This window comes from Antechinus flavipes, chromosome 2 (genome assembly GCF_016432865.1).
Source record: "Antechinus flavipes isolate AdamAnt ecotype Samford, QLD, Australia chromosome 2, AdamAnt_v2, whole genome shotgun sequence".
In the NCBI taxonomy this organism is placed as follows: Eukaryota; Metazoa; Chordata; class Mammalia; order Dasyuromorphia; family Dasyuridae; genus Antechinus; species Antechinus flavipes.
Genome location: NC_067399.1, coordinates 20,162,566 through 20,178,612, shown reverse-complemented (window position 1 = coordinate 20,178,612; position 16,047 = coordinate 20,162,566). Strand labels below are relative to the sequence as shown.

The following is a 16,047-nucleotide window of genomic DNA, read 5'->3' as shown; positions in this document are numbered from 1 at the left end:
AGCTGTCCTTATTCTTTTATCCTGAAACCCCCCTCCTAGGAATATGTCATATGGACATCAGACAGAAACAGAGGTTCTTTGTATACTATAATGTTCACAACAGCATGCTTTGTGATAGCAAAAACAAAACAGCTAAAAACAAAGAAGGTACCCATCATAGAGAATGATTAGCAAAAAATTATAGTATGCTAGCATAATGGAGTATTATTGTGCATCCAGAACTAAGGAATTCAGAGAAACACTACCACAGAGCAAAATAGGCAAGGCAGAACCACTCGATACCCATCTATTAAGCACATACTGTGTGCTAAACACTGCCAAGTCCTGGAAATTCAAAGATAAAACAATCCCTACCCTTTGGAGCTCGAAGTCTAATAGGGAGCATGTAAACAGCTATGTACAAACAAGCTATTTATCAGATTAATTGGGGGAAATCCACAAAAGAAGGCAATAGAATTAAGCAAGACCAAAAAAGAATTCTTGGAGGAGGATGATTTTATCTAGGAACTGATAGAAACCAGGATCCAGAGATAAGGAGGGAGAGCATTCTCTTCTTGATATGCCTAGAGTCAGGAGAAGGGCTGAGACTTTTCCCAGGAATAGCAAGGACTGTCACTGGTTGAAAAAATATGGGAAGAGATATAAGAAGATTTAGAGGAGAATGGGGAGGCAAGTTATGATACCAGCTTTTTATTTTTAAAATATATGCAGAGAGTTTTCCACATTCGCCCTTACAAAACCTTGTTATAAAATTTTCTCCTTCCCTTCCCCAACCCCTCCACTAGACAGCGAGTAATCCAATATATATTAAACATAGGCCATTCTTCTATACGTATTTCCACAGTTATCACACTACACAAGAAAAATCAGATCAAAAAGGAAAAAATAAGAAAACAAAAAGCAAACAACAACAAAAAGGTTAAAATACTATGTTGTGATCCATAGTTCCTATAGTCCTTCTGGATGGCCCTTTCCATCCCAAATCTATTCGAATTGGCCTGAATCACTAGGGAAGCAAGTTATGAATGGCTTTGAATGCCACATGATTTTGTATTTGATCTTCAAAGTATTAGGGAGTGGAATTTGTTGACCGGGGTGGGGGGTGAGATGGGGACCTGCACTTTAGGAAAATCATTTTGTTAGATGGAGCATGAATTGGAGTGAGTTCAAACTGTGGCAGGCAACCTACCCAGAACACTATTGAATAGCCCAGGACTTCATCAGGATGGTGACAATCTTAGAGGAGAGAAGACAGCATATGTATGTTCCAAAGGTTTTAGGAAAGTAAAATTGACAGACTGTGACAATGGACAACACTAGGCAACTTGGGAGGATAGTGGTGCCCTCAATAGTAATAAGGAACCTTGGAAGGGGGGCTAGGATTTCGGAGGAGGAAGTAATGAGCTAATTTTGGATGTGTTAAGTTTGAGATGTCTCATAGATGGGAGACTGGAGGTCTGCAGAGAAGTTAGGACTCGATAAGTAGATTTGAGAACCATGAGTTGAATATGCATAGGAGCTGGTGAGATCCCCAAGGGAAGCAGTATAAGGGTAAAAGAGATGGCCTAGGTCAGAGTCCTCTGGATGAAGAGTCAACAAGAAAGACCAAGAAGCAGTCTGATAGCTAAAGGAGAACCAGGATTGGTATCCCAAAAACCTAGAGAAAAGTAAGTGTGAAGGAGCAGAGATTGATGGACAGTGTCAAAGGATGCACACAAGTCAAGAAGCATGAGGATTAAGAAAAAGCCAGTGGATTTGGCAATTACTGATCATTGGTAATTTTGAAGAGAATAGTTTTGTTTGAATGATGAGGTTGGCAGCAGACTGTGGAGAGAGTGAGGAAAAAAGTGGAGGCACCTATTTATTGTAGATAGCCTTCCCAAGGAGTTTAGGCATAAAAGAAGGAGATAGATATATGAAAGCAGCTAGTGGAGATTGATTGCCAAGTGAGGATTTTCTGAGGATGGTGGAGATAAGGGTGTGTTTGTAGGCGGTAGGAAGTCAACCAGTAAATAGAAAGATACTGAAGATAAGTGAGAGTAAGGGCAATAAGGGGTGCGATCTCCTTAGAGAAGACAAATTAGAATGGGATCCCTTATACTTGTCAAGGAGTTAGTAGAGAAAACAGTACATATCCTCATTATCAATGGAAATGATGAGTTTGCTAAAAGGAAGCAAAACTTGTTTAATAAATCTTTGATTAATTTGGGGGGTAGCAAAGAACTGTGACAAAAATAGTTGGTCATTCAATTATGGGGAGACTTAAACTGCAGTAGAAAGATGGAATGAAATGTCACTGTACCATGAGAAACAATGAGTATGAAGAGTTCAGAGAAATACAGGAAGAACATGAATCAACAGATGCAGGGTGAGGGACACAGGAAACCAAGAAAATGATATACCCCATGGTGACAACAAAGACAACAGCAGCAGTGTAAGTGGGAAGAGTGATGACCTGAAGAAAAGCACAGAATATATAATGTATAATAATAAAAACCAAGCTTGACCTCCAAAATCTGTGCCAGCCTACCTCAGAGAGGTGAGCACAGGCTTCAGGCAGAGTACATGATATGCAATATCAGTCTGTTGAATTTTTTATCTTTTTAAAATGTTGCAAGAGGTGGTTTGCTAGGAGAGGAAGACATACTTGGAAATGAATATGTTGATATAAAGAGCTCAATAAAAATGTAATAATTTTTAAAAATAGAGAAGGCTTCGCCAGTGCATTTTCTTATTTGGGGCTACATGAACTTTCTGGCCAACCTCCTTTAGGCTTTTCTAGCTCTACTTGTAGATATGTTCAGTTAGCTCAAGATGTAAATAGTTTCTGCTCAGTTGTTTTGCACCATCTAGGTATCATCCTTACATACCAAGGGAAAAACCATAGAAACCTCTGCGACTTGCCAGTACTAAATTACTAGGTTATGCCCAGGGTGCCTGTCATTGCATTGTGAATGTTATTGAACATTGAGAATACTTGCACAGAAATTACCTCTTAGGTTTTAAACTTAGAAGTTTCTCAAAGACCTCTGTTTCCTAATACAACCTAAAATCCAAATAGAAAAAAGAATTTTAAAATTGGTTTTGACATGGCAGGCTGTAAAAAAATGAAAATACTTTCCCTTCTGATAAACTAAGTACACATTTTCCCCTTAGGGTTTAATAATTTTAGGTGACTATAAGATTGACCTCTAGCCATAAAGTTAGAAGGGATTTTAGCAATGATCTAGTCACACCTCCTCGTTTTACCGATCAGTAAACTGAGGCCTAGATGATGGAATCACTTGTGTATGCCTTCATCCTCTGGCTTCAGATCTATAACTCTCTACTTCTCCATTGCCTTCCTCCTAATTCATGAGATCACTCTTTCAGTTTCATTTCCATCAAGTGAATAGGTTCTTGGAAGGCTTGAGTGTTTCACATTCATAAATAGAATTTTGAGAACAGATTTTGTCCTAACCCTTGAACGTAGAATTTCCTGCTCAACACTGACTATAAAAGACTTAGGCTACAGCATATATTTCACTATTAAATGAAAACTTTGGAGGGGGGGAGAGGGAAGAGACTGATGAATGACAGACTCTTCATAACTCCCCTCCTCCAAGTGAGTAAGGATGAAAGTCCAGGAATGGACCTAATTTATCTCTCCCTTCTACTTGGCTGAGTATATCCATTGTGGTCCACAAGCTGGTCTGAAGAACTCAATTAATGTGAATTGATATGTGAAGGACCAAACCTTAATGACAGTAACAATAGGAAACTCCCCACTCTGAAAATAATATTAATTGTTCAGCTCCCCACTGGAATATTTAGGTATGATCTATTCTGGGCTTTTTTGTTGGTGTTTTTTAAAAACTGGATCTTCTTATATCACTCAGACTAGAAATCCAAACCTGCTCTTGTGCTCCCTTTTAACTTCTCCTAAGTAGCCTAAGCTGCCCCTGAGTTTTCACCATACTCAGTCAGCACACTCCCTTGGCAAGTCATCATTCTGAGTTTGAGAGAGATAAATGTCAACACCCTAAGTAGTTGAGATGACAGGCTTGCTTGGCTGGCCCCAGCTATTGAAAGTTTGAAGATCTTCTATGAAATGAACCCTGAATCGCAAAATACTGAAATTCAGATTGCTTTCCCTGATCTCAACCCTGAGGATAAATAAAGAATAGCTATTCTACTTTTCTATGGCAGGGAACAAATGCATGGAATGAATGATTCTCAGAATTGAGACAGGGAGAAGGCAGAGTCCAAATAGTGTTCAGAGATACAATCTTCAGTATAAACTCAGATACTGAGATTCTTCTAAATCATTTAGGCTAGGGGATGGAGCTAGGGATTCCTGAGAAGTGGGGATACTTAGCACAAATGCCTAATACATATTAAACCCTTAATAAATGTTTGATTGACTGCTTAGGGATTATTTATCCTCTAAGCCTTGATTCCCTGTTCCTAGTTCTAAGATGCGAGACACCAAGTTCTGAGATTAGGACTCCTGATGAATAAAAGGAGAAGAATAAAAAGAGAAGGTCGGGAACCTTTCCCACTTATCACAATTGGAGGACTCCTTGCTTTGGTTTCCCTCTAAGCCTATATAGCTACATCCCTCCTCCCAAAAAGACTATTGTCTTTTGTAGAGAAAACTGACATCCATGGCTTGAACTAGAAATAATAGGGGAAATATAAAAGGGATGAAAAGAAACTAGACCTGGAAATATTATGCAAGATCTGTTTAGAGGCCCTGATCTCACTGTGTCCAATCCATGGATTATCCATCTACAAACAAGCCAATCCTTAAGCAGGATTTGATTGCTCTGAAATCTTTTTTATAACTAGATAATTTACATAGAATAGAAACAGGTGCAGTTAAATGAGTTAAAAGTCATTAAAACCATAACTGGGAGCCTTTGTAATTGACAGATATTGGAGTGTTGTGCAGGAACAGAGAGAAGATATCTGATATGGGCAAGAATTGGGAGAAATAATCAAATCATTCAATTCTTGAGAAAGGAGAGTCCATTTATGATTGAACAACAATTGAATAAAAAAGTAGAAAAGATGTGTGATGGCGGTGATGGAGAGACACGGCCCCTGTCTCTTAAGGCTTACTTCCAAGTCAACTTTGGTTGCCTTTCACTGGAGAATCAGGTGAGTGGGTGACCAAGGGACATAAAGTCTCCCTGAGACGCTGGCTCTGAACTGAAGAGGCAGAGGGAAGCCAGAGGTCTGGAGTGGAAGGAAAAAAAAGAAAAGAAAAATCCATGAGTCACCTTGAGGTCATGAAGAGGTTAAAGCATCACCACTGCTCCTGAGAGAAATTGGCAAATGACTACATATATTGTGTCAAAAAATGAAATCATCTTGGAACGAGGCTCAAAAAGTTATCAAGCTGTGCATACCTTTTGATCCAGCAGTGTTACTACGGGGCTTATATCCCAAAGAGATACTGAAGAAGGGAAAGGGACCTGTATGTGCATGAATGTTTGTGGCAGCCCTGTTTGTAGTGGCCAGAAACTGGAAACTGAGTAGATGCCCATCCATTGGAGAATGGCTGAATAACTTGTGGTATATGAATATTGTGGAATATTATTGTTCGGTAAGAAATGACCAGCAGGATGATTTCAGAGAGGCCTGGAGAGACTTATATGAACTGATGCTGAGTGAAATGAGCAGGGCCAGGAGATCATTATATACCTCAACAACGATACTGTTTGATGATCAATTCTGATGGACGAGGCCATCCTCAGCAATGAGATGAACCAAATCAGTTCCAATGGAAAAGGAATGAAGTGAACCAGCTACACCCAGGGAAAGATCTCTGGGAGATGACTAAGAACCATTACATTGAATTCCCAATCCCTCTATTTTTGCCTGCCTGCATTTCAGATATCCTACACAGGCTAATTGTACAATATTTCAGAATCCGATTCCTTTTGTACAGCAAAATAACGGTTTGGACACATATACTTATTGTGAATCTAATTTATACTTTAATATATTTAACATCTACTGGTCATCCTGCCATCTAGGGGAGGGGGTGGGGAGAAGGAGGGGAAAGCTTGGAACAAAAGGCTTGGCAATTGTCAATCCTGTAGAATTACCCATACATATAACTTATAAATAAAAAGCTATTTTTAAAAATGATATCATCAAGGCATTAAAGCAAACCCTTCTCGACCTTTCTGTGACTGAAGCGGCTTGAGTCTTCCTCTCGTGTTCAAGATTCTGGGGAAAACTTAGAAGCAAATAAAAGCATGGTGTCTAGTCCCTTTCAAAGTGGAAGGTGAGAGTTTTTGAGAAATGGATAGTGAGACACTTCACTTAATTCCTTTTTATTTTGAATTCAATATTTAAAGTACAAGTCCTTTGCAGGTCTGATCACCTGTATGTCTTTCTGGCTTGAGCAGAGAGATTCCTTGGAATTAAGGACTTCTGAGCTGAGCATTGTAACTCACGTTGAGAGCTTGAACACCATGGACTTGGAAATGGTTAAAAGGTGAGCTGATCTACCATTGTATATGGCCTTTGATCTCTGCTCCTTCAGGAACTGCCTCAAGCCCAAGATGATCCCCCAAATCCACAATCTTGAATCTGTATCTCAGAATCAAATCAGATCATTTCCATGATACCCAGGAGGAGGAAAGCATTATTACATAAGGGGAAACAGATAATGAAGGCCCTTCTTCCAAATACCCAAATTTCAAGGTTTATTTCAGAGGCAAAAGAGACTGAGATGTACTGGCACTAAGACTGTGATTTAATAGAGAACGTCAGGTAGGTCTCGGCCTCAAAGGGTGTGGAGAGGGTGGTTTCTCAGTACATGGATGTCCCCCAATTTTCTGTTCTCACAGGGTAAAAACATAATTCCTGTGCCCCCGGAATTCTCCCTTCTCCCCAAAATGCTCTTTTCCCAAATATGCAGCCCAGAAACTCTGCTCCCTTCTTGACCCCCAAACATGGGCCCGGGGAAGCTTCTTCTTGGTCAGTTGCATGAGAACACACACAACTTCTCCCTACCCTTGACTATCCTCTGCTCAGCTGTCAAAGTGAGCTTGCTAGCCTGCAGGACTAACTGTCACCCCTTTCCGCGCAATCAACGCCAGGCTCCCCCTTATCTTGGGGACCAGACACAAACCCTCTAATCTGGCACTTAATCCTCCCGCCTTCTTACACCCCCCCCCGCACGGTGAGCCCTAGCTTTCCTCAGCACCTCTCCGAGCATTTTCACCGGCTGCCCCCCATCCTCCTCCCTATCGCCAGGCTTCCTTCAAGTCCCAGAAGCCTGCCCAGCTGCCCCTTCTTGCCAGCCTCCCTCGGGCATCTCCTCCCCACTGTCTATCTGCACGCACGCCCGGAAGTTGGTCTGTTCGGAGCTGTCCAGCTGAAACGTCCCCCATCATTAGACGGTGACTTCCTGGAGGACAGGGGCAGTCTGTCCGGCGCTAAGCACAGCGCCTGGCACACAGTGGCGCTTAATTAATGCTTGCTGGACATAATTCTGAATGTACCTGTAAAAGAAAGACAAGGAATGGAAGCCATGGAATAGTCCGGACTGCGAAGCGCGGCTCCAAACCCAGAGGAGAAGCGTGGGAAGCTCTCTTCTGCTTCCACTCCAGGTGGAGACTGAGGAGACCGCTGGGCGGTTGTCATGGCGACAGACGCCCGAACCGGCAGGCAGGAAGGGAGGAAAAAAGGACAGGGGAAGGGAGACCGACAGAGAGCTCGGGGCCCGTGATTGGTGAAAATGCACGCTGCGTCCCGCCCCTCCTCAGCAGAGGACCGCTTGGCCGAGGAGGAAAGCGGGGGGAAATAGAAGGCAAAGGGGCGGAGCCTCAGCGACCTTTTGTGATTGGGCAGCCTTGTGCTCCGTGGCCTTCTGGGAATCGTAGTCGCGCGAACCCGCTTGTGCCGGCTGAGGCTCAGGATGCGCGCGCAGCCCCGCCCCCGCTCCTGGCTGGCCTCGAGCTCTCGGAGCCGGCCGGCAGTTCAGGTATGTCATGGCTCCGTACCGGTGAGCTCCCGGCCCTCGTCAGCCGGCCCCGGGCGGGGGAGACGGGAGCAGGGCCAGTGGGGGATGGAGAGGAGGGGGGCCCTTCGTGACAGGGAAGGAGGGACCCGAGAAGGGAGGGTCCTGGGGGCGGGGGCCCCTGCAATTGGGAGGGAGTCTGGGGGCGGGGCCTTGAGGGAGGGGGAGTTGTAGGGACCGCCCCCTTTCCCGGTACGTGAGAGGACTTTGGGTTAAGGTGGGGGGTTCTGGGAGCAGGTGTGCGGCTGTTCTGGGGGGGGGGCGGTCTTAGAGTCTCAGATGCGGAGCTTCCAGCACATGCCAGATGGGCTTAGGGTTTGCAGGTGAGGAAACTGAGGCACAGAGGGGAAGCACTTAGTAGGAGGGAGTGAGTAGGCACAAAGCCTGTCCCCTCAAGACTCCCCACCCACAGCCCTGTCCTGCATCATTGAACAGCTCCCCCTCCCCAACTGAGGACGTGCCTGGCCCCTCCGGGGGGTGCAACTTAGCCCCCGCCCCTCTGATCCAAACCCGCTGCCCGACCCCACAGATGGCCAAGGAGGAGGCGCCTGGCACTCCCTCAGTGCCCACCCACCCAGGGCATCCCAGCCCCTTACTAGCATGGGAGGGGCCCCCCACCCTCTGATCCAACACCCGCTGCCCGACCCCACAGATGGCCGAGGAGGAGGCGCCTGGCACTCCCTCAGTGCCCACCCACCCAGGGCATCCAGCCCCTTACTTAGCATGGGAGGGGCCCCCGCCCCTCTGATCCAACACCCGCTGCCCGACCCCACAGATGGCCGAGGAGGAGGCGCCTGGCACTCCCTCAGCGCCCACCCACCCAGGGCATCCCAGCCCCTTACTAGCATGGGAGGGCCCCCCCACCCTCTGATCCAACACCCGCTGCCCGACCCCACAGATGGCCGAGGAGGAGGCGCCTGGCACTCCCTCAGCGCCCACCCACCCAGGGCATCCCAGCCCCTTACTAGCATGGGAGGGGCCCCCTGGCCCCCTCTGATCCAACACCCGCTGCCCGACCCCACAGATGGCCGAGGAGGAGGCGCCTGGCACTCCCTTGGTGCCCACCCACCCAGGGCATCCCAGCCCCTTACTAGCATGGGAGGGCCCCCGCCCCTCTGATCCAACACCCCCTGCCCGACCCCACAGATGGCCAAGGAGGAGGCGCCTGGCACTCCCTCGGTGCCCACCCAGCGTCCCAAGCCCTCCCTGGCCAAGCTGGTTTCATGCCTGTGACCTCTCCCATCTCGGAGCCTGGGGGGAGGGGTCTTGCCAAGGGGGGAAGAACTTGAGGTGCCAGGGGGCCGGGCCCACACAGATAGTGGCGGAGCTGGGCTAGAGCCAGGGGAGGAGGAGACCGGGGAAGGTAGGAAACATGCCCGGAGCCTTGGGACTTCTTGGGCAAAGCTAGTGCCTGACTTCATGGGGAGGGACAGGAGCCACTTGCTCTGCTTTTACACAAGTGGCAGAAATGGCCCCTTTCAGACAATACCAGGGCAGAATCCACGCCCTCGTCAGCTGTCAGTAAGGGAATGGCGTCCTCGGGACCGCTGACTTGTCCCCCCTCCGGGTGACCTCCAGCATGAGCAGTTTGTTTCCCACACTAGGCAGGGGCAGGAGGCTCAGCAGCCAGCGCAGATCACCCAAGTCACCGCGTTCTCTTCCCTTCCTGGTGTTCCCTCAGTTCCCCTTCTGGCTACACAGAGCGCGACCTTCCAGCCCTAATGAGGGGGAGCGCATGACCTCGGCCCTCAACCCGGCGTCTCATTCTGGCTGCAAACCGTGCGGGGCGTCCCTGTGGGAGATAGAGGGCCTGGGGGATCTGGCCCCTCCGGAGCCACTGTGGACCTCCCGTAGCTGCGGGACAAAGGCTTCCTTGTGTAGCCAAGAGCCCCGGCAGTGTCCCCAGACCTTGGAATAAGACGGTGGCCGGAACCCCTGGACGGTCTTTGCTGACTCCTAAACGTCTTTCCCCGCAGCGACATGTGGTAGAGTATGCAGCTGCTCAGTCTGCAGGGGATGGGCCCCCTGGTGGGGAGAAAGCTCTGAAACCCTGAGGAAAGGACCCGGCTGGAGAGATGCTGGCCCCGGGGGAAGTGATGGCCGCGGTGGTCCCAAAGCCCCGAGCGCTTTGGCTGCACAAACAAGGCGACGGCCTGGCCCTGGACGCCCCCGGCGGGCAGGAAGGCGCGGCGGCTGCCGAGTCCTCGGACCCCGAAGCTTCTCGCCAGAGTTTCCGGCACTTTCAGTACACGGACGTGGCCGGGCCCCGCAAGGCCCTGAGCCAGCTCCGAGAACTCTGCCTGCAGTGGCTGAGGCCCGAGATTCATAGCAAGCATCAGATCCTGGAGCTCTTGGTGCTGGAGCAATTCCTGACCATCCTGCCCAGGGAGATCCGGGCTTGGGTAAAGTCCCAGCACCCCGACAGCAGCGAGGAGGTGGTGAGCCTGGTGGAGAACTTGGCCCATGGACACGAGGCAGAAGGTGAGTGTTCAAGGAGCTGGGGCAGGACGGGGGAGAGAAGAAAGGAATATTCCCGCTGCTGGGGACTGTTTGGAACCCGAACATGGGTCCACTCTGAAATCATCCGGCCTCAGCCTTGCAACTTGTGTGTGCGCAGCAACAGGATCCCCCAGAGTGGGAGAGGCTCTCCCGTGCAGCTTGGGCTCTCCTTTTGGGCAGAGTATGGAGCCGGAGCTGGACGGGGCCTCGAAGGGGTCTGGGGAAGACGTAGCTGAATTACCTGCCCATAACCCCAGAGAAGGGCTTCTTCCAAAGCCACATGAAGAAATGCTCTGAAATCTGTTTATAAAACGTTTCCTTTGTTCCTCCCCAGAGTCCCGTGAAACAGGTTGGCTCTCGTCGTTCCTATTTTATAGTTGAGTTCGCTGAGGCATTAAATGCTACAAAAGCCCCAGGTCACAGACCTCCTGACTGATGAATACCCAGGTTCCTGACTCCCATCACAAACCATATTGTGCCTCTGATTATAAAGTCTTGTGCGTACTGTGTTCTCTAAACATATTCCACACTTAATTTGCAGATTAATAAAAGGACTTGACCCAGAAAATACTCCTTGATTAAACAAAAGTGCCTGAAACAGAGCAGGTACAGCATGTTATATTGGAAGGAGCTTTAGGCTCAGCAAGCAGGAGCATCCGATGTGTATCTGGCCCCAAATCTGCTGGCTCCGTGACCGGGGTCAAGTCACTTATTTCTTCTTCTTGAGAGAACAATAGTAATCTCAGTAGTATCTGCCTCTCACGGGACCATGAGGATCGACCTCATTTCCAACCTTGGAAGCGCTACACTGATGCTCGCTGTTGTTATTATTACACAACCACCTGCATAGATAGGGCTGGGAATGATCCCCTCCACCAACCCTGATTTCTGGGCTCGGGATCATTGCCTTGAAATCTGTTTTAAACCCACAGGAAAAGAACTGGAAGTCAAGAAAGAGTCCATCTTTCTAATCCTAGAACATAGAGCTGCTGTTACGTTCTGACTAATCTCTCAGTCTGGAAAAAGAGGGGAAATGATCGCTGATGAGTGTGGGGGGATTTCTGGCCTTGTAGGCCTGGACACGACGGCTTCCTCACAGAGACTTTTTTCTCCTCAGCTCAGCCTTCTCAAGGCCCTGGCTTTTCTCACCCCAGGAGCCCCAAAGATGAACAAAGGCCCAGTGTTTTCTTTGCCACCAGTTCTCAGGTGAGTTTTAGTTTCCTCACTCCCTCTCCCAAAATGTCCCTTCCATTCCCAGGTCGAGAGCCCGTTCCTTTCCCTCACCTATAACTCAGTGCCTCGCCATATCTCCAGTGAGCCTGGGGAGCTCTGGGAGTGCCTGCGGCCCGGGTGCCCGAATGCGTCTGACATGTTCTAGGGGAACACGTGATTTGTGACCCCATAGGGTGTAGGAGCCGGATTCCAGCACCCAGGAACTCAGCCACGGGCCCAGACAACGCAAACATTTTCCTGGTCATGTTTTTTCTTTTAAACATGTTTTTTTACTAATGTGTCTTGCAGCATATCTCATTTCTTTCTTCCTCTATGCAGAGAGCCTTTCTTTGTAACAAAGATCAAAGAGGAAAGCTCCTGTGTGTGTGTGTGTGTGTGTGTATGTGTGTGTGTGTGTGTCTGTGTGTGTGTGTGTATGTGTGTGTGTGTGTGTCTGTGTGTGTGTCTCTGTGTGTGTGTCTCTGTGTGTATGTCTGTGTGTGTGTGTGTGTCTGTGTGTGTGTGTCTCTGTGTGTGTCTGTGTCTGTGTGTGTGCCTGTGTATGTCTGTGTGTGTGTCTGTGTGTGTGTGTCTGTGTGTGTCTGTGTGTGTGTGTCTGTCTCTGTGTGTCTGTCTCTGTGTGTCTGTCTCTGTGTGTGTGTGTGTCTGTGTGTGTGTCTGTGTGTGTGTGTCTGTGTGTGTGTGTGTCTGTGTGTGTGTGTCTGTGTGTGTCTGTGTGTGTGTGTCTGTGTGTCTGTGTCTGTGTGTGTGCCTGTGTGTATATGTGTGTCTGTGTGTGTGTCTGTGTGTGTGTCTGTGTGTGTGTGTCTGTGTGTGTCTGTGTGTGTGTGTCTGTGTGTGTGTGTCTGTGTGTGTGTGTATGTGTGTGTGTATGTGTGTGTCTGTGTATGTGTGTCTGTGTGTGTGTCTGTGTGTGTGTCTGTGTCTGTGTGTGTGTGTCTGTGTGTGTATGTGTGTGTGTGTGTGTGTATGTGTGTGTGTCTGTGTGTGTGTGTGTGTGTCTGTGTGTGTGTGTAGACCTGCTTCTGACAGCACATACAGTATTCCTCATCCACAGGCCTCCCCATCCACCTCCATACCCCCCCAAATAGGCACATAGTGTGGAAAGGAAGCTGCATTTTCTTGTCTACTTGGGAGCCAAGCTTAGTAATTATCACTCCACTTTGTTCAGTTTTGTCGTCTTGTTATTTTTGGCTACAGGTTTGTAGCCATATACATTGTTTCCCTGGTTGTTCTTTAATTTACTTATGCAACAGAAACTCTTTAAGCCGGCTGGGCCCGAGTCAGCATCCTTGTTTTGGTGGATACCGTGCAATTTAGTCCCTGGGCCATGATCCCTTCCAAGGATAAGCAGTCCTCCTGGCATCTTCTTGTGGTGGCTTCTGGTGCTGCTGGCCCTGTTAGGATTCCAGCCCCCCCGAACTGGTCTCAGGACTCTAGGGTCAGGATCCCTCGAGGCTCTGGCTATCATGTTGAAGGTCCTCACATTTGGGTACCAGAACAGAAGCCTGGGTATGCTAGGACCCAGCCCCTGATTTCCCTGCTTGTGTGAGTGGAAAGTCCTTAAATACGCGAGCGTCTTTTACTACTGGCCGGATTCAGGGATCTGATGATTTATTTCCCCAGGATGAATGGGTGCCCATGGACTTGGCTCAGAGCTGCAGGGAAACCGAGCATGAGAAGCATTGGAACCTCCCACCGTTGGGTAAGAGAGGTTTGTCCCACCTTTTCTGATACCCCTCGTGGACCCTCTCTTATTTCTTGGTTCCCAATATTTTTAGAACACATTGCACACACCCTCATGTTCCATTCAGACCTCAGTGGGTGCCGGCACACAGCCGGTGTACAGTTAGGTGAATAAAGGTAATTTGGGGAGTGAGAGCAAGAACTGGGAAGGCCCAGAAAGGGTGCTCCTGGAGCAGAGCCTTAAAGGCAGTGAGGGGATTCTAGGAAGGAAGGAAATGAGCACTTAGCAAGCACCTACTGTGTGTCAGGCTTTACAGGTATTATTTCACCTACCTGGGAGATCACTATTCCCACTTCAAGGTGAAGAAACTAAACCTCATAGGTGCAGGACTTGCCCCGACTCACCTCGCTAGGAGGTGTCTGAGGCGGGCCAGAACCAGCGCTCGGGGCTCTGTGGGACCCCTGGCCGCCTCTTTAAGAGAGGTAAGTGGGAAGGAGGATTCTAGACAGGGAAGCCCCTGAGCAAAGATGTGGACACAAAGGGAGATGCGATGAAATTATCAGTCACTCAAGCATTTATTTAGTGCCTACTGTGTGCTGGGGATACAAAAAGAGGCAAAAGAGAGTTCCTGCCCTTGAGGAGCAGAGACTCTAATGAGAGGGATGACAAATCTATACACAATTCTATAGAATAAATAGGAGATGATTCCGTGGGAAAGACTTCCTGTAAAATGTGGGATTTTAGTTGGAACTTACAGGGGATCCGCATGTGGACATGAGTCCGTGGAGATTGAACAGATTTGAGGACTGGGAGACAGCCAGAGAAAGGGCCGGAGTCTGGAGGTGGAGGCTGATGTCACTGAGTCACAGAGAACACGGGGTGGGGAAAGAGGCAAGAAAACTGCAAGAGTGGGAGGCTGTAGTGAATGGAGGGGTTTGAAGGCCAAACAGCGCTTTGTGTTGGCACCTGGAGGCAAAAGGCAGCCCTGGGGAGAAGGGGGTTCCACTTTGGTGGCAGAATGAGGAACAGCCTGGAGGGGGGAGACACTTGAGGCAGACGCCCCCCCAGCAGCTGCTGCAGGAGACCAGGCAGGAGGCAAAGGGGGCACCGACCGGGGTGAATTCGTGCGATTCTGCAGAGCGTCTCTCAGTAGCTGCTTACGTGTGGGGGAGTCCGAGGGACTCCCGGGCGGTGAGCCAGCTTGTGGGACTGGGGAGGTCTGAGGACATAGGGGAGGGGTGGGAGAGAAGGGCATGGGCTCCACCTTGGACATGTGGAGCTGAACGTGTGCCCTGGTGTGAAAGGCAGAGGAGAGAAGAGCCTGGGGCAGGAAGGGTAGATTTAAGAGCCCTCGCAGAAATGTGATCGTGAGTCCTGGGATGCTGAGGGGATCCCCATGGAAGCTACACACAGGGAGGAGAGAAGAGGGGCCAGGGCAGAGCCCTGAGGGACCCCTGTGGTGACAGGGTGGGATCTGGAAGAGGATCCAACAAAGGAGACCGAGGGGAGGGTCCAAGAGGAGAACCGGTAGAGCCCTGAGCACACCCAGGGTCTGAATAGAGAGGAAGGGGCTTAGAGGGTCAGGCTGTGGGGGGACAAGGCCCCTCGGGGCTGAGAAGAGATGACATTGGGCAGCTGAGAGATCCCTGGCATTGGAGAGAGCAGCGCTGGGGGAGATGAGGGTGGAGGCCAGACTGCAAGAACAGCTATGACAGAGGGCACAGTGGGAGAAGGTCCGGGGGCTGGCAGGTTGAGATTGTGGTCGGAGGGTTTCGGGGATGGGAACATGGAACCAGGGGGTAGAGGGCGTGGAGGGGATGGCGATCCACTGGAATTCATCCCAGGATGTGAATCACGTCCGTAGCCAAGTGGGACGTGGCTTCCGAGGTCCCTATCGTTTATGAGCAAAGGGGTGAGGGAGCTCCCTTTGAGCTGGGGGCAGGGGCTGGGGCAGAGGGCAGGGGGCAGGGGCTGGGGCCGGGAAGGTCTCAGGAAACAGTCTGCTGCAGAAAGGAATAGGGCAGTTACAGCGGGCTGGGAGGTGGGAAGGGCGTCTGTGTTCTGCTTCCTTTGACTTAGTGCAGTGCCTGGCACTTATGAGTGCTTAAGAAGGGCTGAACTTGTACCCCCTCGTCCCTACACCTTGGAGCGACCGAGCCCGTCAGAGGGGTCCCACTGGTGCCTTCCTGCTCCAGAAGCGTCCCTTCCTTTGCCCAGCGAGCTCTGCATTCACCTGACCACGGGCCTTTCCTCCCCAGGGGCCCCAGTTCCCAAACCTGATGTGATCCCTGAGCTGGATGCAGGGAAGGAACCCCGGGTCTCGGCTGTCCAGGGACCAGAAGAGCTCCTGGGCCCAGAGAGCGACTGTCCAGGTACTGGCGTGCATGGAGCTTAGAAGGGCATCAGAGTTGCCCCCTGCTGCTCCCCCCAGCCAGAGGCACGGACCTGCACCACGGGGGTGTCCAGCAGAGATCCTTGTCCATCCCCTCGGATCCTCAGTCGGTGTTCCTTTTGCCCTGCACAGCCAGCCAATAAACAACATATTAAGTGTCTACTGTATGCCTCGAGGACACAATACCTTGCCCTTGGGGTTGTAGGGTGGGAGGAA

General features: G+C 49.6%; 1 protein-coding gene and 1 long non-coding RNA gene across 2 annotated transcripts in view; one reads left to right on the top strand and one right to left on the bottom strand.

Moving 5' to 3' along the window:
• Positions 1-4,992: 4,992 nt before the first annotated feature.
• Positions 4,993-7,964, bottom strand: LOC127547360 (uncharacterized). Its single transcript, XR_007950167.1, has 2 exons — positions 7,503-7,964; positions 4,993-5,220 (listed from the first exon to the last, which is right to left on the bottom strand). It is a non-coding gene; the product is annotated as an uncharacterized LOC127547360 (long non-coding RNA).
• A 2,075-nt stretch (positions 7,965-10,039) lies between these two features.
• Positions 10,040-16,047, top strand: part of R3HCC1 (R3H domain and coiled-coil containing 1) — a 45,800-nt gene continuing 39,792 nt past the window's right edge. Inside the window, exons 1-4 of the mRNA XM_051974226.1 lie at positions 10,040-10,501; positions 11,637-11,725; positions 13,379-13,457; positions 15,698-15,811. Coding sequence (XP_051830186.1) covers positions 10,096-10,501; positions 11,637-11,725; positions 13,379-13,457; positions 15,698-15,811 — 688 coding nt within the window. The 5' untranslated portion in view covers positions 10,040-10,095. The remainder of the gene's footprint in view (positions 10,502-11,636; positions 11,726-13,378; positions 13,458-15,697; positions 15,812-16,047) is intronic.